The sequence below is a fragment of the Lipophrys pholis genome (assembly GCF_963383615.2).
Source record: "Lipophrys pholis genome assembly, chromosome: 2".
NCBI lineage: Eukaryota > Metazoa > Chordata > Actinopteri > Blenniiformes > Blenniidae > Lipophrys > Lipophrys pholis.
The window spans coordinates 7,632,035-7,653,698 of NC_137636.1; the positions used below are offsets into that span (position 1 = coordinate 7,632,035).

The window sequence follows — 21,664 nt, forward strand, 5'->3', positions numbered from 1 at the left end:
CAGCGGCGGTCGCTCTCACTCGTTCCCCAGGCCGCCGTAATTTGTCGGCGGCATCAGGAGGAGGGGGGGGGGGATTCAGGTGGACGGCAGGTCAGGCACCTCGGGGAAGACGTGCGCGAACGGAGACAAAGTCGTCGATCCGGCATCAATGCAGAATTCCACAGGCCGTTACTATGGCAACAGGACATCTACTCAGTGGTAGTGGCCTGCAGTGCCTTCACTCTCTCTCTCTTACATGTACAGAGCAGCACAGTCGCTTAATGATGTTTCACCAACTCGCCCACTCGTCACCAGTCACACAATGAGCCTCGCTGAGAGTCAACGAGGAGGACACACTCAGTTTTGACGGGAGTCTCACTGATAATCAAAGTCTGATATTTTTTTTTATTCCCATTAAGTGTGTGAATCTCCAAAGAGTGATCAAAAAACGCTGTTTGGCAGCCGAAAAATGCTTGAAATAAGACCGACGCCTCCATCTCTGCAAAGCAGTTCTCAGAGCTGTACGTCAAGCCAAATTCACAATTCTATAGCTGCTGTGTGTGTAATTATTTTTTGACATTGTTGAACAACATTTGTAGTTTTTATTAAAGCTAAAAATGTTAATGTCATATTTGGCTGTGCAGCTGCACGGTGGTTAGCGCTCTCGCCTTACATAATATCATCGGTTCAAGTTTAGGCTTAAGGGGCTGAATTTTCATGTTCTCCCTGTGCGCGCATGAATTTTCTCCATTTACTCTAGTTTTCTTTGCATTTGAGGTTAATTAGTGATTAGAAGTTGACTGTAGTCGTGTGTCCTGGGACTAACATGCTCTCCTGAGCTTGGATCAACTCGAACGACCCTGAAACCCTGAATTTGATCAAGAATAGATGAATGTGCATCTCTTGGTTGTGTTCAGTTTGTCAGGACAATACATCACGTCTTCGGCTGCATTATTGTTAAGTTGCACTCCTCTCAGTAGGGATGAGTGCAGCCATCTGTGAGAAAGTCAAAGTAGAGCCGTTATTAAACTTTACTGAGCTTTCCGCATCGCCGCAGCAACTCAAGTGGGAAAGAAAATGGATGGTCGGGTGGAATATAAATTGATAAGTCAAAATAACGGACTTAATTGCTCAATTATATACAGAGTAATTGTTAATTATTATGTGTTGCAAGACAAATTTGAATATATTGATAGGCTGGTTGCAAGGAATTAATTCAGACAACACAAGTGAGGACCCTTGTGAGTTTGTGCAAAGAAAAACTTCACAGATGGATGGATTTCAGCAGACAGAGAGGCATGCTCCCAACATGAAACATCCCGACTCTCACTCCATTTCTCTATTATAACAACTGAAAAGCTCCAGTCTAAATTGACTTGCTCCTGGCATCAAGCATCCAAATCCATAACAGACTATTAGTTTTTCAGCAGTAGCATTTAAGATTAGAGTGTAAAATGTTAATGAAACCAGAATGAGAAAATTAAGTGTTGACAAATGTGATAAACGGTCAAACCGTTTCATCACATTCCCGCTTCTCTCTACATTTTACACAACTAGACAAAAGGTCCCTTCTGCACTGTCAATCCCCTGTAACCTATTTGTAGTGAAAATAACTGTTTCGCTGCAAACAGGTAGTTTCTTACCAAATTACTTCATTAACTGATCATTCAGCACTAAACTGATGCTTCTACTACATTTTCATTAACCTCGTCTATTAAACCGAGCCAACAGGCTGGTGAGCATCAGAAGCATTAGAACAGCAGTCGTTTGAGAGGCTCATTGGCAGAGACTGATGGTCGACTCGTGTGTGTAATTAAGGAATTAAGTGTTTGTGGAGGGGCGTTTTGGATTTCTCATGGTCCATCATTCACGCGTTATACAGCAAAAGAAAAATAAAGGAGAAAGAGGGATTAAGTTGCCAAGGCAACATGTCCTGTGATCCACTGCTGCGGTTATTTCCTCAGAGCTGGATGAGAGTATGTTCAGGGTTTAAGGTGTTTTTCCCCATCAGGCGAGCTCTTTTATTGGTTTGATCTCAGAAATTGATACGCGTGTGATTAAATCCACATTTCATTTGATTGTTTGTCTCCGTTAAGATTACAGCTATATTTAGTGCTGTGTATGTAAATCAACATCAGAGAGGGGAAAAAAATAAATAAATGCATGCGGTGGCGTAGAACCTCAGCGGGACTCAGCTCTGGCACTGCAGGTTCATTCCAGCTTCTCTGAGCTTCTCATCCGGGGGAAAGAAAAAAAACGCCTTTGGACTTCGACAGCGTCAGGTAGCATATTTGTAAGCTTCATAAGCCTGCATGTCTTGGTTTTGTACACAGAACTCTCAGAAGCTCAGTCAGGGATTATTGAAACCTCGCGTCTCTAATCTGTGGAGCCCACGGCTTGAATGTTGAGGGGGAGAATAAAAGAAAAGACATTAAGTCGGCATTGTAATTAAACTAAATTTTACCAGTTGTCGGTTCTATTGTACAATATTGAACAGGAATCACAAAAGTGCACAAGAGGCATTGGTTCAAAAGGAAGGATCATAAACGCTGCGAAATCCAGATGCAGGTGAGTTTACAAACAGGGCAGAACAGAGAGAACGAGAAGCCAAAAACAAAAAATCCCCCTCATTAGATATTTCAATCATGACAAAATCAAGACAAATGAAAAAACAGACTCGTAGTATTACAGAGTAAATGTGTCACGACAGACGTGTGCCTTTGATTTCAAATGTTTCAAAAGGTGGACGTCCCAGTAGGAGCAGTGACGGCGTCCCAACATCCTCAGTTATAAAAACCCTTTAAGTTCTGACTGGTAAATGAAATTATTGTACATCTGTGGAAACCGGGCTTTGATAACTTTGTCTGTTACAGAAATGTCATTTTGCAACAAGAGAGGCACCGAAAAATAAATAAAACTGTAAAACAGAGTTGTGGTGAAGAAAAAGAAAAAAGAAAAAAGGCCAATCATGCCACCTAAATGTTCTCGGCGAAGTACACTTTCACATTATTCACCCATCGAACAGCACCAAGTCCCTTCTCCCCCCCAAAATAACCACCACCATAACAAAAACTAGTGTGTAGGAAGCACATCAACAGCCTTGGAGACATAATTGTTTTCTGTTCTACAAATGGATGGTACTATTGCGCACACACACACAAAGTCCTTTACTACACTCACGGCAGGATGGAGTTCCTATTGTTGCTTTGTTTTTGGAGGAAAGCTCAAGAAATAAGAGATTTTTCATTCTTTTATGCAAATATAATCAAACGGACTGTTAACCGAGAAACACCCACAACGAGAGTTAAATTCCTGCTGCGGTCCCTTCGAGGAGTCGTTTTTAGGCAAGCACCTGTTCGTTTCTCACCAAATCTCCATCCTCGGGATGTCTGCCCGTGTTTTCCCTTCTTTTCTCATTTCATTATTATTTGCAGGTTTTCTCACACAAAATCAACAAGTTGATATTATGGTGATGGTCATCACTTGGCCAGTTCTCCTCGCCAGGCAGATTTAGACTCACCTGGAGGCACTTTGTGTCGCGACCATTTATCTTATATCTGTATATATTAATAGCTCTCTCTCTTTATATATATATATATAGATTTATATATATATATTTCTGTGCATATAATCTAACGAGTACATACGGTCTTCTAACACACCTGAGATAGACAATAGGCAACATCGAGGACAGTCAGCAGAAAGATCTCTAACTCTCTGAGGGGGGCCACAAGGATTAACACCAGGTATTACTTGAGTGATGCTGAACAGCATTGTCTTTGTGTGTTGTTCATTTCAGCCCTTTAACGTCCCCTCTACACCCCTAGAAAGCTCAGACTGCCTGTGTAGAAGAACAAAAGACAGATGGACAGAATCTAAGAACCCACCACCAGCTTTTTAAAGCCGTTTTCCCCCACAGAAACGGATGAGTAAGCTCAAAGTGCGACTCTGATTTAGTTTCACAATGCCAGCACACAAAACAGAACCTTTAGGTAGAGCACGCTCTCCTTTCAGTCTGCCAGTCTCTCTCCCTCTTCCCCTCCTCTAAACATCTCTTTTTTTCACAAGGTAGTGTTTATTAGAAGCCAAAGCGGACGTCACCCTGGGGGAATAGGTGCCACCGAGTTTCTTCCCTGAAGACATGCTGAAGTGAATCCTTTCGTACCTGACCTCCGACCCTCTCAGCTCGCCGCTACTTTCCTCAGTTATCAACACCCAGCTTGGAGAGGCCCTGCCTGAACTCGTGCAGCTCGTCTATTTTTCCATCCAGGATATCCATGAACTTCTTCAGCTCGGTCTTCATGTTGCCCTGCTTCTGTTGACTGTCGTCTATGTCCAGCTGAAGCCCCCCTAGCCTCCCCTCCAGATCCGTGTTCTTCGACTCTGCCGCCTGTGGAAACAGTCAAGTCACAGTAAACAAGTCAGATTGTTTCCATATGAATACAAATAACAACCAAAGAGAGCATGTGATGTTTACAGCAGGTTTGGACTTTTTCGTTTAAGCCAAACAGAGTTTCTTTGACTTACAGCAGAAAAAAATAAAAAATAAAGCGGCTCAAAAGGAAGGGATGCATTAGCAGTGAATCAGTGAAACAAGTTCTCCCACAGTAAAATACAAAAAAAATATAACACCTGTACAGTCAGGCATTCAGGAAGGATACGAGATTTATGCATGTTGGGACAGAAGGGGAATGTTCAGACGAGCAGGCGACACGAGTGACACATTAATGCCGGAGATACCTTTGAAGGGAGGGGTTTAAAATAGGAGAGCTAAATGGGTGTTGTGCCTGCATGACTGTATCGTCCAGCTGACTCCCGACACCTGAAACCTCGACTCGGGGTGTCGTCTTTAAATAGGAGGGGAGCTGCGGCTAAACAGAAGCAAAGAAGGTGGACTTCTAAAAAAAAAAAAAAAAGAAATGAAAGAGGAAGTGGCTTTGTTTCAACTTGAATCCTCACGAGGTATTTGAGACATCCCTTTGTTGAGCTGGATAAACTCCTGCTTCAGCCACTTCTGTTGTTACGGTCATTCATCCAGCTGGTTGAGGCAGAAACAAAACCGAGCCTTGTGAAGCACAAGAACTTCAGGCACGCCACTGTTGGTTTTACTCTCTTCCATGGCCGGGGCGGAAAGGCCGCACACGCCCGACAGCTGGGGAGCTAGAACCCGGCGGTGACTCAGTCAGCGTCAGTGTCGTGTCAGACTTGGCACCAACGGGACAAAGCGTCAGTGGCGGAGCCTGGTACTTCTGGTTCAACAGAAAGTTGGATATTACTCAATGAGAAATTAACTCCGAGAGCACTCTTTGTTGTTGCCGGGTTTCTCACCAGCAACTTAATCTCTCAGACACAACCCACGCACCTATTGAAATGTTAGACCGGCTCATTAAAAGTGAGAGCAGAGCCCTCAAACGACTTCAGCTGTTCCGAGCAAAACAGATCAAATCCGCACCACCAGGAAACTAATAAGCCGTGACAGAGATCCAGTATCGCCGCTTCACAGATAAGGAAGGAGGAAAACAAAACACCTTTTAAAGAGGCATTAATCCATTCAGAGCTATGCTGGGGACAGACCTTCATTAATAGATACAGTAACTAGAATGTGCGAGAGTGAGACACGTGATAGGAATGTTGTGTCCCCAGCCCTCGCGCCGAGTGATGAATAGAAACTCTCCTCCTATACCTCGGTCTGAAAGCGCCGCTTACGCCTCGGAGCCCGTGTGTGTCTGCTCGCTGTGACAGCCGCCGCGTTGTCACACGCGTTTGAGATCCGTACGACTTTCGGTCCGGCCTTCGCACTGCCGTTAAAAGTCGCACCTGAGACGAGGCCTGCGGTTTCTGGGAGCTCCTGAACGTACCTGCAGCTTCGCAGTGACGCTCTCACACTCCGCCATCAGCTGAGGGATTATCTCGGCCTGCTTTCTCAGATTCTCCAGTTCCTGAGGAAAACAAATTAGATATATATTTAAGAAAAGATATATAAATCTACATGCTCATTAGTTCACATGTGGAAATGTTCCACCTAAACAACAGGGGATGTGGTAGTCGTCACTCGGCTCATAACGAGAATCCCTCTGACTTGATTTGGTCGTTTATGTGGAGTTGACATGTTCTCCCTGAGCATGAGTGGAACTTTAGTGTTTATTCCCAAAATGGGATCGAAGTCAACTGGGAACCCTAAATATCCAGTAGGTGTGAATGTGAGGGTGTGTGGTCGTCTCTGTGTTTTCCCCTGTGATTTAGTGTTTTTAAAAACCCTCTGCCAATTAATGTGCACCCTGCCTACGATACAACTGTAAACAAAGCTGGAAATATTACAAAGAAAATAAGATGCCATGAAGGATGAAGACAGAGAACATCAGAGGAGAGTATGAATCCTGAAGTCAGAACCCTTTTCGTTTTGCCTGGTCGTCTCTTGTTTGTTGTCGCCTCCGTCTAACATCTATTATCGCTGTGAAAATCTTCACCGCACTGCTGAGAGCCAAACACGCCGCGGACGCTTCCACTGCATCTGTTCTCGCTCCAAGCACTTCCCCGCTAACTTATAATTGGTCGATCCTTTGTAGTCACCTGCAGCAGCTTTGCTCTGTTTGTACCAAGCTGACCGGAGCGAGGGGTCAGCGCCACAGTGAGTGCTTAATAATTCATAGACACGGTTTTAATTGGAGGAGGTGGAGGAGGATGCCAGTTTCTAGAAGGAGGTGAGTCACTTGGCAGACGAGCCTCTGCGGACCGTTTGCAGCTTCAGCGCTCCACAGACATAGAGACTTTCTCCTGCGGGGCAGAGTTTGGAGCGTCGCGGCTGATACACATAAGAAGAGGAAATACTGGAGCTCCCATGAGACACGAGTCTGTACTTGTGACCTATTGGAAACAAGCTGCGGCTCTTTGATAGTCTTCTATTCCTGCTATTGTCTATGTCGAAAGAAAGATGCACATCTTCTATAAATACTGCTTCCAGGTGGTAAACTCAAATATCCCAGACACTCTTTACCTCAGGCAATCTTGCATGAATCGACCACCAATGCTGCTATTTCACTCTGTCATAGGAGGCATTATGGTAAAATCTGAATTAATTCACATTTACCATGAAATTAAAAGAAAAACACAGACTTTGAAATTAGTCTTTTTGTGGTCAAATCACAGAAATCATGATTTTCATCAAGCAAACTCCTGTATACAGAAAAGTGTGACAAACATCTGATGGTTCCAGGTTTTTAAAGCGAGACTTTGCAGCTTTTCCTCACTTCATTCCCTAATGAGTTAACACAGTAAACAGAAACAGGACTGCTGTCGCCAACTTCAGCTCAGGGTAATCAGGATTTTCACTGCTTCCTGGTGTTTTATATACAACACTTAAAAAAATAAAAATAAAAAAATCAACTTGTTTTCCCCCACTATTCATCCCTTAACATGCAGCTGATGAAGTCACCGCTTTATGAAGCTGACGGGGGGACAGTCAGTGTAGAAAAGGGCAGGGAGACTCAGAGATTGCCTAAAGTAAGTACTTGTGATTTGTCTGAAGTCAGAAACAACTTTTAACCAGAAATGAGCAAAGCTCAAGAGACTTCATGGCTACACAGGGTTCATCCTCATTACAAATAACAGCATCACTTCAGCCGCCATTTCCCGCCCCCCTGACTGGAGACGGGGGCTAGTTTCACTGTACTGAACCGTGTCCAAATGAGACGAGAACCAAGCAGCTTAAGAGTTTGTAAAAGCAAACGGAGGCAAAGGTGCAACCTAAAAGGTCTGCGTTTCGCTGGGTAGGAAGAAATAACAAGACCACCCAATACAAAACACAACAAATCCTCCTCCTTTGTGGGGAGGTGAGCATGAAAAGTGCTGTATTTGTTCGACGAGGGGGACAGAGTGATCCATTCAACGTAACCCAATTAAAAAAAAAAAAAAGTCATTGTTTTCTAAACTTGGAGAGACAGCTGAGCTCTGGAGACTGGCTGTGTTGTGGTAAGATAAATGTGCTCAAGTCTCACCTGCTCTTTGTCCTGCAGCTCCGCCTCCAGCTCCTGCACTCGGACAGCCAGTTGGCTGTTTTTCTGCTTCTCCTGGTTGGCTTCGTTGCACTGCGCTTCAAGCTCCGCGATCTAAGACGAACAATGAAAGGACATTAAAAAAGAAAGAATTGGGACAAACGGTCATCAGTGAGCAGGACGTGTGTGATGGGCACAGTGAACGTTACTGCAGCTCGGGCTGCAGCAAGGACCTGACCTGGTGACCTCAATTTTTCCATAACTACTGTGAAAGAGGCTGAAAGTGTGACGGGCTGAAAAACAAAGCTGCCTCATTATCGCCAACCCTACATGGAGACGCGCATATAATGGAAAATAAAGTGGATTATTTGGCAGTATAGCGAACAGCCTGGTGCTTTATGAGGAACCGTTTGTGGTTTAGTGCTGGACTCTCTGTGTGTGTGTGTGTGTGTGTGTGTGTGTGTGTGTGTGTGTGTGTGTGTGTGTGTGTGTGTGTGTGTGTGTGTGTGTGCCAGTGTGCCACCTGTTGTTTGTTTGCTCTATCTGGATTTCTGCTGCAGTGACTGATGTGCTACCCGTTGTTCGCATGGCATTGATACTTTTTTTAAATTTTCTGCTTGTGGACGATTTGTTTGTATATTGTTTATTCTTGACATTTTCTGTAAAAGAAACAAAATAGTGGCATGATTTTTTAATTTTGTTAAACAAAAGAATGTTTACTTTCGCAGAACCCACTTGGGGTGTTTAATACGAGTGCTAGATTATTGTGAATATTGTGTACAGTACAAGCTATTCCATCAGTAAAACTGAATCTTGCAGCATGTCGGAGACGGAGGATAAAAAAGCATCACTGCAACACCAGCCCAGCTGCACAAACTGCCCACATTGATTATGAAACTAAAATGATTCTATTTATAGTGGGCTGAGATTCTGGTGCAGGGAACACAAACTAATGAAATGTTACTGTACCTCAGTACTTGGCTCACTCAGTGTGGACACATTTTCATTACTTCCTCCAGAGGTACAGATTTTAAACAATAGCTTCTAAACCATGTTGTGGCACTTTGCGGCACAGTTTGGCTTCCCCCATTGATGTGCTTCTAACTTGTCCCCGTTTCTGCCAGAAAGATCAAGATCTTTGTGGTTTGTTTAGATTCCCTGCAAGCGTACAGAACTGCATTACCTTTTCCCTGAGTGTGTCACTCTCCTCCTTGCAGGTACTGAGCTGTTTCTTCCAGGTCTCTACGTTAGCCGACGACTCCTGCAGTGCGTCCACCAGCCTGGCGTTACTCTCTCTTAAAGTCTGAAGCTCCGTTTCCCACTTTTTGGCGTTGGTGTTGCTGCCAGGCAAGAGACAAAAACAGAGATCCCAGAACAAGGTTATTAAGGGAGGGAACATTTTTGATTTACCGCCTCCGACATGACAAATACAACTACAAAACCCTTCAAGTCACAATCATTTAATGAGCAGTGGTGTAAATCGTACTGTCAGGAGACATTTAGACAAGAACAAGAAGAAAAGGGAGAAGTGACAAGGGTTTGAATCCCACAGGCTGAGTGGTTCTGTCTTATCAATAAGGTTGGAGAGGTTGTGATGTATATTTAGTATGCATCACTGTACCCTTGCTTATGCATGGCTGGGTCGGAGTGTTCTGCTCTCCATCAAATGTGGACAGACTTGCACCGCAGCATTCTGCACTCCTTGACTCACTTCTGTGACACTCAAACAAAATCCTGAAGCCTTGAGATGAGCTCAGAAAAGACCCGAGGTAAACCAAACAATGTGTTACGAGCCCACGCTGGAAATCCTCAGCAATACATGTAACCTTGGAGTACTAATATAGTCAGACTAAAGAGACTGACTCAGTCAGAACATCTTATGTACGTTTTCCTTAGATTTATTTGACATTTGAGTTTGATTTTTCGATAGAAAAGTTAGATCAAACAGGTCATTGAAATAGTATTTAGGTTAACAATGTGCCCCCTTCTGAGGGGGTATGAACCACACCCACCTCAAACGTCTGACCGATCACAATGGCGGATAGGAATCACATGAGAACAAGAAAAAGTCTGCACAGAAACAAACTGCGAGAGGTCAGTCTTTTCTCGCAGAGAACAGGTTTTTGTGTTTTTGCAGAGTTTGTAAACAGGATTGTCCCGAAAAACACACACAGACATAATGAAAGCATTGAAAGTGTGAGCAGAAAGACACCACCCTGGAATTTAACTCGGGCACATTTCTGGTAAGGCAACAACACAAACCACTGCTCCGCCGCGCCACCTACAAGTTTCTGTGATTTCTCACTTTAATGTTTGAGTCTGTCGAATATTCACAAGTACAGCTAAATGTTGTACTTGCTCTTAATTGAACACGGAAAAACATTTAACATCATTCAGTTTCAGATTACTTCACAGATTAAGATTTGCAGCAAATAAGACATTGACTTATTTATTGTTGAGCATTTAATTTCTATAATTACATGTTTTGGGTGGATAAACAAACATTTTTCATGCAGAATTTCTATTAAAGAGCACAAATCTTCCCCAAAACTGTTCTGCAACTATTTTACTTTTTACTGTGAAATTACTCTTCAGTTCTTTTGTATGAAAATAAAATCTGCCAATTAAAAATGTTCAGAGGTAAACCTGTCATTCGGGATCAAATGTGAAGCAGGTTTACTTCTTGTTCAGCGACCAGAGTGCTAATTCTGTCTGAATTTCCTCACTGTATTTGAATCGACTCTGATGCCCGGAGGTCATCTTAATCCCATCTGGAGCCACATCTGGTGTTTCGTGCAATTAACGATTTATTTGCTCCACCACTGGATTATAAAGAACAGATAAACCAAATGTAGGAGAGGAACAGCATCATCCTTTTGATTAGATCAGATGATTTCTGAGCCCTTTGGTGAGGTAATATCATCTCGGCGGCAATAAAATGAAGCGCAAGAACATTTGAGCACAGTTTGGTGCTGAGACAATTTCAACAGAAGGACCAAAAAAAAAAAAAAAAAAAAAAGAAAGCGTGAAAGCTCTCGGGGGTGGCTGTGTGTGGAGCCACAATGATGACAATGCCTCTTGAATTCAGTTTTGTTCGACTGCGGTGAGCTTATGAGGCATGTTTGGATTAACACACTCCGTTACACCATTTACACAACTAACAGTAACGACATGCATGGGTCACACCAGATTGCACATTTCAGTCAATGTGTTGGTTTAACGTGCAGACTTCCATCTCTTTAGCTCCAGCACGTTAGTGATGGTTCTTGTGATGTATAGTATCGTACTATGGGAGCAATGTCATACTGTGTTTGGAAAATGTCCATGGAGTTATGTATTTACAAAAAAAATATGCTTTTACTGTCAAACAACCTGACAATAAGTACCTAGACATATTAACTAAGATGGAATCAAGAAGATATTTTAATTCAGTGAGTAAACATTTTCTCATAACAATGAAAGAAAGCTGCACCGGGATGAAGTGGGGAGCATTCTTGGTTTGTGTTTGGGAGGGTTTTCTCCAGTTTTCTCCTACGTTCAAAAAAGCACTTGAGTTTAATTAGAGACTCTAAATTTCCTATAGAAGTGAATGTGAGTTTATGTGATTCTGTCTCTCTGTGATGGTCCACAGGCTGGAGACAGAGGTTAAAGGCAGGACCTCCCAACATGGAGAGACCCTGTCTTTGTCCACCGATCCAACTCAGGCCCCGACTCCGCGGAGGCGGTACAGTAGATGGACGGAGTTTGAGTTGAGCACAAAAGGTATATAAACTGATATTTTGAGAAATGGTTCGATGTCCAAAGCAAAATTGCTTCCTTACTGAAAGCTTTGATGTGACGCATCTATAAAGGGAAGCCTTACCTCTGTTCAACTGCACTCTTAAGACGGTCGTTCTCCGTCTTCAGCACCGCTGCCTCTGGACCGACATGAGAAATTTTCTCATCGTCCGTCCCGTTGATGCTCGACGCCTGATTGTTTGAAGGTGTCTCACGTCCAGACTCCTAAGAGCATAGAAAGACACCTCAGAGGAAATTTTGGAGCTTTTCGGATCGGTTAAAGCCGATAAAGGTGTCTCATAAACCCTGCTCCGAAGAGTGTGGATAAAGGGGTCCTAGGTTTTTCTCTCTGTAAAGCACTATGAACATCTTGGATGTGTCAGCGATGACAGGGGAGGGATGAAGGGAAACTGCTGCCAGTATTTATAATGTCATATGGCGCGGAAGCTTTCTGAGTGTCGGGGCCGAGTCTGATTCCCACCATCTGGAGCCAGAGCGAGCAGAAAGCCGGCGTGGCAGCGGGCGACCAAGTGGAGACCACTCGATATACGTCCAATCAGTGGTAATTACAGATCAACTACATCTAGAATTGACTTCATCACTGCTTTCTTACTCTGAGAAACCAGGTGTTAAGGGGCTTAGGATAACCTGTGACCTGTCATTCATGATTCACACCATGACATTAACTAATTATTTCCACATGCATTCTCAGGCACATTACTTACAGAGTTATTTCAATTCCCAAATATGGCTGCAGTTTCAAAGCCCAGAGCATGCAAATAATTGTGTTTAATGCAAATCTGATCGATTTAAATGTTAAAGTTGTAATTTTTTTAAATTTTCTCTGTCGTTCTGCAAGTTTTCTCGTGTTAAATGTCAATAGTGAGTCAACAGGAAAACAGGTGAAAAGCAGAGGTGTTGCAGTGAATCAGAAATTCAGACAGCAGAGAGATATGATATACCTGGGAGTGATTACTCAACGTCTCCCCCTTCTCCTGAGATTTATCCCTCGCCAGTTTGGCTGCTTCTTTTACCTCCTGGAACTTCTCGGCAAACTGAAAATATGAAGGAGATATTAGCGACAACACAAGCAGACGAGTCACACACAGCATGGAGCTCTCCTCAGAAGGTGTATGAGAATTGCGGTGCCAATCATGTAATGGTGGTTTAGACGGATGAGACCATCGTGTACACTCTCTGGTCCTCTCACAATGTGTCGCTATGAATCTCACTCTCACCTTTGTCAGCTGCTGCTCTGAAGAGAAGCCAAGCCCAAACACAGTGTTCGCCCTGCTGTCTGCCCACTGGCCAAACTTCTGGGACGTCTTGGTGAAGGTCATGTTGGGTGTGATTGTACTGTTGATGATCACCTGTCGGGGGAGAAAAACAACTTCTGGACATCAGGATTATAGATAATACACATTGTTGCATAGTTCACAAGTCCAGCTGATTGGTGCATTTTCCTCCACAAGTGGCCTTTTGCTGGGTTTTGGAATGTGTCTGCCCGACAGAGACCTTGCAGAAGGACATCACAGAAGCTGCATTCACATAATGAACAGTCCCACCAATTTAGTGAGGGACAAAGCTCTATTGTAGCTCAGTCATACCACAGTAAAACTGTAACACACTGCCCATGCCTATGCCCACACCGAAGCGTTTGATTACAATTGCGCCTTTTATTTATCTTTTCTTCTTTTCTCGTCTTGTCCGCTGCATAAATGTGTCAGATTCACTTGCATGTTTGAGAGCCTTTCAACAATACAGGGCAATTAAATCTTCCACAATGTCATACATTACTACACTTTACACTTAAAGAACTGCTTGCTTAAATGGCGCTTATATTCACTCTTCTGGAGCGAGAGGGGAACATGTGGCATCTGCATCAAAAGTTTCACAATGACTTTTTGTGCAGTGGGGGTTTCAGCATGTCTCACAATGTCCTGTGAAAATGTAAGTTAATCTTCAACCAACAGATACTGAAAGTTTGGGGTCTGCTGTTTAGTCATTATTCACCTCAACATAAAATGGACAAAATAATGAGAAATTATAGTCCTATCCATTGTAAATAATTTCCTAATGACCAAATCTACACATGGAGCATCTATCTGCATATATAATGTTAATGCTCAGATTATGGCTCACTTGAAGTGGAAGGGAAGTTTATACGAGACTTGCTGCTATGGAGTGGGAGGGCATGTGTGCATGGATTTGAATACAAAATATTCTGTAGTACTTATTTTGTTCAACAATTACAAAGAAATATTCACTCCTCCAGATGAATATTCATATTCCCCATATCGGTGGTTCACACTCTTGTCCCAATCTTCTGTAGTATCATCTCCTTTGTAAGAGGCCTGAGGGCAAAGTTGGTATACTTTAGCACAGAGAAGAATCATAATCAGTGCTGATGAGATGCACCGTGTACAAAAAAAGAGAGTCATAACTAAGCTACATGCACGTGAGGTTAATTCTCAGATACCTCGCTGGATAAAAAATGGATCTGCCTCCGAACCGGTGTGGCACGACAGTTTGCGTCTGCTATATTACTTCCTGGAGCTCATATTGCCTTCAATAAACATCTATGTGTTATACATGTGATCTCCAGTGTCTCCGACTTCAGCTCATAAACTGTCACCGCAGCTCCTTCCTGAACAGAAAGACACATACAGTGTGCAGCAGTGACTGCTGACCCACTAACCTCTAAAGCAGTCAGATTACAGTCTCTATATTTGCCTCCACGCCGATTCACCTGTTGTGGCCATGCAGCAAATCAGATGCAGGGGAAAAATATCTGCTGCACTCTAAAATTGTAACGAGTGCATGAAGCGGTGACAGACGAAACCAATAGACGCTTGAGATACTATTTCAGTGTGACCGGACGTCAGTGATCTGTGCGTTTACTGTGCACCACTGTAAATATAGACATGTCTCCCATTTTCTGTACCGCTACTGTACTTGTAAACACTATGCACCAATTATTTATTACTGCATATACACAAAATCCCGCCACTAAGATATAGCAGAACTTAAAAACAGCACATGCAAATTACCCCAACAATTACCAAACAATAGAAGACAGTTTAATCACTGTGCGGCCCCTGTTTCATAGCAACATGGCTCTGAACACAGGATTAGAGAATTCAAATTGCTGACAGACTCGTGTCCTTTCCTACGCCCCCACTGTCTCCCTCTCCATCTTTTCTGTGGCTGCAGTCTTGAAACACTTCACACCACATCATTAGTGGACACAGAGATCCAAAAGCAAAGTCTGAGCAAACAGAAAGAGAAGCATTAGCAAGCGATGGATACCCCCTTAGACGTCCATGACTCATTCAGAACAATGTTAATAGCTTCTAGAGGAGGAAATCACTGCACATGCACAAAAGAAACCCTCAATCAAAGTCAAATACAGTAAATATTCAAGCTGCAACCTCTCGTTCAGGCTGCATCCTCTTTATGAGAAGACGCAGTTTATCAAAGCACCAATAATCTGATTTAAAAATCATGAGCCTTTGGAAAAAATTCCTCATCAAATCCAAAGTGACCCAATTTTGTCTGGAGAGAAACCTGGGTAGAACTCCAACAACACTCACACGTCTCGTCCCAGGCGGCGGAGTGAATATTTAACAGAGCTCATTGCACTGGCTCAAAGAGAAGTGTTAAGATAAGATGAAACTTTAATGACCATTGTGGAAAAAACTGGGCCGCTGCTGCAGCTTAAAGTGTAGACGGAAAAACACAAACAAGGTAAACAAACATAAGCAGTACACATCCAACGGGTCACCGATGGGAACATAATGGAATAAAAACTAGGCCAAAAAATGACCAATTACCATATGACAACCAAGACAAAAACTTATCAGCAATAAACAGTCATTCAGCTAATTACATTTTCCATGTATTTTGTTTGCCATAACCCTACAGATGTTCCTTGTAGTTGGTTGATTTCCCAAATCTGCAAACTGATTTCCGAATTTCACATTCAACCCATTATTGAGCTTATATAATATATATATATATATATATATATATATATATAAATAAATACAATAATATAGCAAAAGTTCTGGTAAAAAGGAACTGCAAACAGCGAGAGGTGATTTGTTTTTGAAGCCTGTGGGTGGAAAGATGCTCCTTAAAGCTACAGTAGGTGAGCGAAGCTCCAACCATAAACTGCAGGTGGTGTGTAACTGGATAATGAGCAGTGTGATCCACTGTATACCACTGAAACCAAACACTGCAGACACGAAACTCTTTTGTATCTTAAGCACTGCCACGCACAACCAGGCATCAGAGACCATTCAATATTACTGATGATCAAATGTGAACTGATTTTTGAACTTCTGGATTTATAAATAAAAAAAACCTATAATTTACGATGGAACTAGATGTAGGTAAGTCTTATTCAGACCCCTGAAACCACTGATAAATCAACTCAGTTATTATTAAACCAAAAAACACAACAAATCCTCTGATTAAAGCTCATTTAATGACAAACAAATTTGCTGATTTCTACACTTTTTAATATAATTGAAAGGAATTGCTTTGAGCTGCTGGTTGGAGAGAAGAAATCGTTTGAAGACATCTGATCAACTTAACAGTAACGTGATATGTGAATTTGTTTAGTATGTTCATTAGTTTTTTTTATTAGTACATATAATGTTAATATCACTGAAAAGTACATTGTTTTTTCTCTGCCTATAACTAAAAGTTTAAAGCATCTTTCATTAAAATTTTTTCGAAGATGCGCCTGTATATTGACAATAGAAATATAAGAAATAAAGAAATGAGCAACAGATATTTGATTGTATGTATTGAATGGAAACGCACACATTCCTGTCGTCTAATAAAAGTGAATAAATCATGTAAACGTAGGATAAAACGGCTCGATTGAACATACGGGGACATACCAGGTTACACCACGGTTTTGGATTTTTTTTGTTCCCTGTGACTGTATGTTGGCATAGACGAGTGCACGACTCGGTGAGCAAGCGAATGAGGGAGTGGGAGGGTGAAACGGAGAGAGGGGGAGTAGAGTGACGCTGGCAGCTGTGCGGATGGCGAGCTGGGCTGCGGATCAAGTGGCAGAGGAGGCCAGAGCGAAGCTCGGCAAGCGAATGGCCTGAGGGTCGGTTCGAGACTCAGACAGCCAGGAGGTTATAGGAGAAAACTTCCTGGGCTGATTACGTGTCTGCAGAGTGCAGAGAATCTGCAGAGTCAGCAGAAAAGACGGGGGATGTATCGGATGGAGAAAAAAGAAAAAAGAAAGTATATGAGATAGAAGGCACTTCGATCACATGTCAAGAACCAAATACCAGAGAGATTTGTCATGGCGGTGAAAAATTAAACTGATCCACCACTTGTTCAGTGGCTTGTTTTTGAAAATATAAAAGTTGTGGATTTCTAATAAGCAATACCTTTTGGGTAATATGAAACTGACAACCTTGTTCTTTGTGTCAGTCATAATGGTGAAAAATGAACGGTAAAGTTGGTGACGCACAGGAGGAACTGGCAGGAGTGTTATTAACTGAACGCCGGCCAAAGAAAGACGAGACGATGGTCACTGCGCCCTCTCATTGAACCCAGACCGCAAAATGGAAAATAAAATGTGATTGCTCATCACGCCGAGGTGTGATGTAGATGAAGAAATGTTAAGGATTTTTTTGTGTGTCCGCCAACTGCTTTAGCGACCCGATGCTTTTCATCTCGCCATATATGAGGAAGTGCAAAAACACGTCGTTCCCTGGTGGCAATGACGCAGGTTTGTTTTCCTCGGGGAGGAGGGAGGTGAACTGAGTTGGACTCGGGAGATCTGACGTCAAATCCAAATGTTGCCGGTGTGAGCTGGCGCTGGTCGAAAACGTCGTCCTGTAAGGAAGCAGGATTGCCCGATCGATGTGTCTGACACACCAGACTGCACAGAAGCGTCTACGTTATACCTGCTGTTCGTCTCAGAGATCTGCAGTGACCTTCATGTGCGCTTTAGCAAAACTTCAGGAAGAATCAAAAAATGCTTGATTTCAGCCTCACTGCGGGGTTTTTCACGCAGGGGTGATGCTTCTGTCGCCAGATCAGGATTCAGCCGTCATCTGATGAAGAGCTGCCGTTATATCAGCAAAATTTTATGAAAAAAAAGAAAAGAAAAAAAAAAGCTCAATCATAAGAATTAGGATTTTTGATTCGAGATACAAAAACATGTTTTGGGCTTGCTTGAGTTCTGTTTGCTGGTTTGTTCCATTTGTATTGTGCTTAACATCGCTTCATCATGCTTGGTTTGAACTCTCGTTGATCCCAGGTCTGTCTGGCTCTGCAGAGATCTACTCAGTTTTTTGATTGATAAACATTTTATTCATGTATTCTGGACTGAATCAGTGATTTTGTAGACCCGTAGCAGACCTTCAAAAGTCTATCCCTAATGGTAAAGTTCTAATCATTTTCAGCCGAGTTTAGTTCCATTTGTCTGAATGTGATATCTGAAGAAGTCTTTGGTAGCAATCTTCAAATTTAGTACATACACTCACATCAACGCCGCTGTATTAAGATGTAGCATCAGAAAAACATTACAGACGTCAATTCTATAGCACATTTTTATTGTATCAATCTGAAAGCGGTTTCCATCGTCATGTTTACCCGCCTACTAACACAACGATGGCATATGGCAGTGGGCCTGGCTACACTTTGATAAGACAAGATCTGTGATCGAACCACCAGTCCTGTGGCTAATCCAGCTCTACCAACTGAAACATGGCCACCATGACGCCAGAATCAACATGCTTGATACGACATAATTTTACAGGGCTGTAAAGTGCAATTCCTTTCTCACTACACATTGTTTATTAGATAAACCTAGTTCAACATTAATTTCTTCAGCTTGGCCAGCGTGTATGAGGGCGAGCCTTTATTGTCTTTGACTTTTTCATCATAATAGCCTCTGATAAGAAATGTTTACAGCACAGGAAGTGCTGGTGTTTGAGCCTCACACTAGCTCACAGCAGCTTTGGTGTAACTGCAACATAATCCTAATGGATAATTGTTTAGGGACTTACACAGGCCCAGTGCCTCCTCTCTGGTGACAGCTGGGCATACAACAAAATACCCAATCCATCTTGATTTTAGAGGATCACCAAAACAAACCGGATGCTGAAGGGCAGCGCATGCACGTCCCTGTTATCCCAGTGGACATAAAGCTAAAATAACTACATTATGTGCGGTTACATTTTTATAAGTGTGTTGATGACACAGGGAAACTAGGTTTGAATGTTTACATGAAAAAATACAAACAAACATTAAAAACAAACAATATGCACTCACATTTGAGAAGAAGTCATATTTTTAAGACCTGTGTCAGTTGAAATAAGGCAGAAGGTATAAATTGTGTTGCATCCACCTCTGAAGGGAGAAGCAGCAAACGCTGCTAACAATCTTAAAAGGATGACTACAAATGCTTTTCTGGGTCCAACTGGGTTGAATTATTTAAAATCAGAACATCTAGTTTACTTGCAAAAAAAAAACATTCAGACTTTAAAAGCGTGGCTCGTCTTGCAGACACGGTTACATACCTCAGCTAACAAAGCGGCCCTGCATGTTAGAATAAAACTCCCCCCATACACTGAAATATTACTTTGGACGTCTTCTCTCCAGCAAAGTCAACAGAAAGTCAACACACTTCAGGGCAGTGACTGCTTCCTAACCACCATTGTCCTCTCCAGCTTTAAAATAGAAGTAAAACTCTTGAAAGAGTTGATGGAGGAATACAGGGTGTCGCAGATAGTTGACAGGCTCCCTTTGAGAAATGCAAGTTCATATTCTTGGCTGCCCACAGCTCATCAGCCCGAATGGTACTTCTGGGCACATGGCCTGAACAGAAGTCGCACAATAAGGTAGTTTAAGAGAAATGGCAAAGATAATACGAGGTGAAAATGTTTTCGGGAAGAAAAAAAAAAAAAGTGGACAACCAGAAAGATATCACTCATGGAATGATTCATAAAGAACTGCTCCAAAACTCATGACGGCGTTGTCATGGCGTGCAGTACATCGCCACGCGAGAGGCACAATTGGAGACGAGCGGGAGTCAAAAGTGCTGATATGCTCCTCCACTTGCCATATCATCATCAGCGAGTTGCCCAGCCATCACGGATGGATGAATACGATCTGACGGTCTGTCATAGTTGGTGCGTGCAGCAGCACACACTATTCTTCTGGACAGACCTGTCTCCCTTCCAGCGATTTTACAAACTAGAGACTAAATTCAACATCTACTTGTTATGACTCAACTTTTTTCTCATATTTGGCTACAATACTCACACCAACGTCACTCTGGGTTATCAAAAAAAATAAATAAAGGAAGTATTTCAAATTCTCATTCTAATATCTCATTCATACTGGCTGTCTGGTGAGATTTCTGACATACTGAGAGACAGAAGAATGTCAGAAGTGGGAGGGCAGAGAGACAATTATTGGCCTTGGATACTGAGTGACACAAAAACACAAGCGCACATCTAGCAGGGTGTGATTAACTCCCATTATCTTTCTTACAAAGGAAACTTAATTGTCAAATCCGTAATTTGGGGGGGGTTCTAATCTGTTTACATCTGTCCTATGTACAACTCCACGAGCGCTGCTTGATGACATAACAGATTCGAGTCTTGGCTTTGTGGCTGAGGAAAGAGGACCGTTTTGAAGCTACTTGAGCCTGAGTCAACATTTGAAGGAATAAAACAAATTAAAATAATAAAAATGCATTAAGTCCACATTTCTGAAAAGAATTCTTATGGAAATTGCACTGGATAATGCATTTTCAATCAGAGAATTGACAAACGCTTTTTTCATATTTGAGTCAGATGGTTAGTGGGACTAACAATCTAATATACTGGGTGGATTTTCAAATCCAGGCACATTGAAAACATTTCTTGCGTTTGTTCGTCACTGTGACTCGCACGGCAAAGCAGAAAATGCTTGCTGTGCAAATGGTCCACATATATAGATATGACTTCCCTGTGAGTCGCACCCATCAGCTGTTGGTTTGTTCATTTTAACTCCCGTGTCAAGTCACCGAAACGCGGCGGAGACAAACCGACCCAGACTGTAAACGTCAAGACGCTCTGCAGGTGAAATGTGCAATTCAGGATTGTGCCAGAAGTAACTGCATGACGGTGTCAACAGAGGGATAGTGTTGTCATAACGCTCCTCCGGTTTTCACACGAACAGATGAGTCTCATCGCCATGGAAACACTTAATCTACTCTTTCAGGTAGCAGAGGACGAAGGTGTGAATATGAAATATAAGGAGACTCGTGTTTTTTTATATCATCTTATTTAGGGATTGTGCTCTCATGATGACAACTTGAAATTATCTAAGATGTTAGTTGGTCACTAATGTCAGAGCTGTTCAAATCGTGGTAAAGAAAAACAGAAACCTCGACGGCCAGTTTGACAGGAGCTGATGTGACGTGTCCATTCCGTAATGGCCTTTTAAATGTGAATACCATGGGCTGCGTGTTGCTCACCATAAATTACAATCAATTAAAGCCAATTGAAACTTCAGACTTGCCTAGAAACGACCTTCAGAGCCTAGAAATGACCTAATTGTATTCGCTGCTATACAAATAAAATTGTACACAACCGTTCTACAAGGCCCTTCAAGTATTAATTTGAACTTACCACTATATCATGATGCGCCACAAACCAAATCTTGTAATGAAATGTAGAAATGCTAAATGGTGTTTTGGGACCCGATGGATGTCTTACGTAATGATAAATCAACCCAGACAAATAGAAATGAGCGCGAGACATTTTAAACGGTCTCATGTTAGGTTAATACTCATCAATGAAACATTATCAACAGGCTTGCCAATTCCTTTCGTTCAACATTTAATGCCTTTCCCTTCGCGAGTCTCCTGAGAGCAGTTGAACGTTTCC

General features: G+C 42.4%; 1 protein-coding gene across 2 annotated transcripts in view; it reads right to left on the reverse strand.

Annotated features, from left to right (window-relative positions):
• Positions 1-2,416: 2,416 nt before the first annotated feature.
• The window catches only part of homer2 (homer scaffold protein 2), a 33,453-nt gene continuing 14,205 nt past the window's right edge, over positions 2,417-21,664 (reverse strand). The window contains exons 3-9 of one of the 2 annotated variants that reach the window (XM_080458008.1): positions 12,986-13,117; positions 12,710-12,802; positions 11,833-11,972; positions 9,154-9,310; positions 7,974-8,084; positions 5,838-5,918; positions 2,417-4,369 (exon numbers count right to left, since the gene is read on the reverse strand). In XM_080458008.1, coding sequence (XP_080314134.1) covers positions 4,181-4,369; positions 5,838-5,918; positions 7,974-8,084; positions 9,154-9,310; positions 11,833-11,972; positions 12,710-12,802; positions 12,986-13,117 — 903 coding nt within the window. In that variant the 3' untranslated portion in view covers positions 2,417-4,180. The remainder of the gene's footprint in view (positions 4,370-5,837; positions 5,919-7,973; positions 8,085-9,153; positions 9,311-11,832; positions 11,973-12,709; positions 12,803-12,985; positions 13,118-21,664) is intronic. The other variant, XM_080458009.1, reaches the window with a different exon arrangement.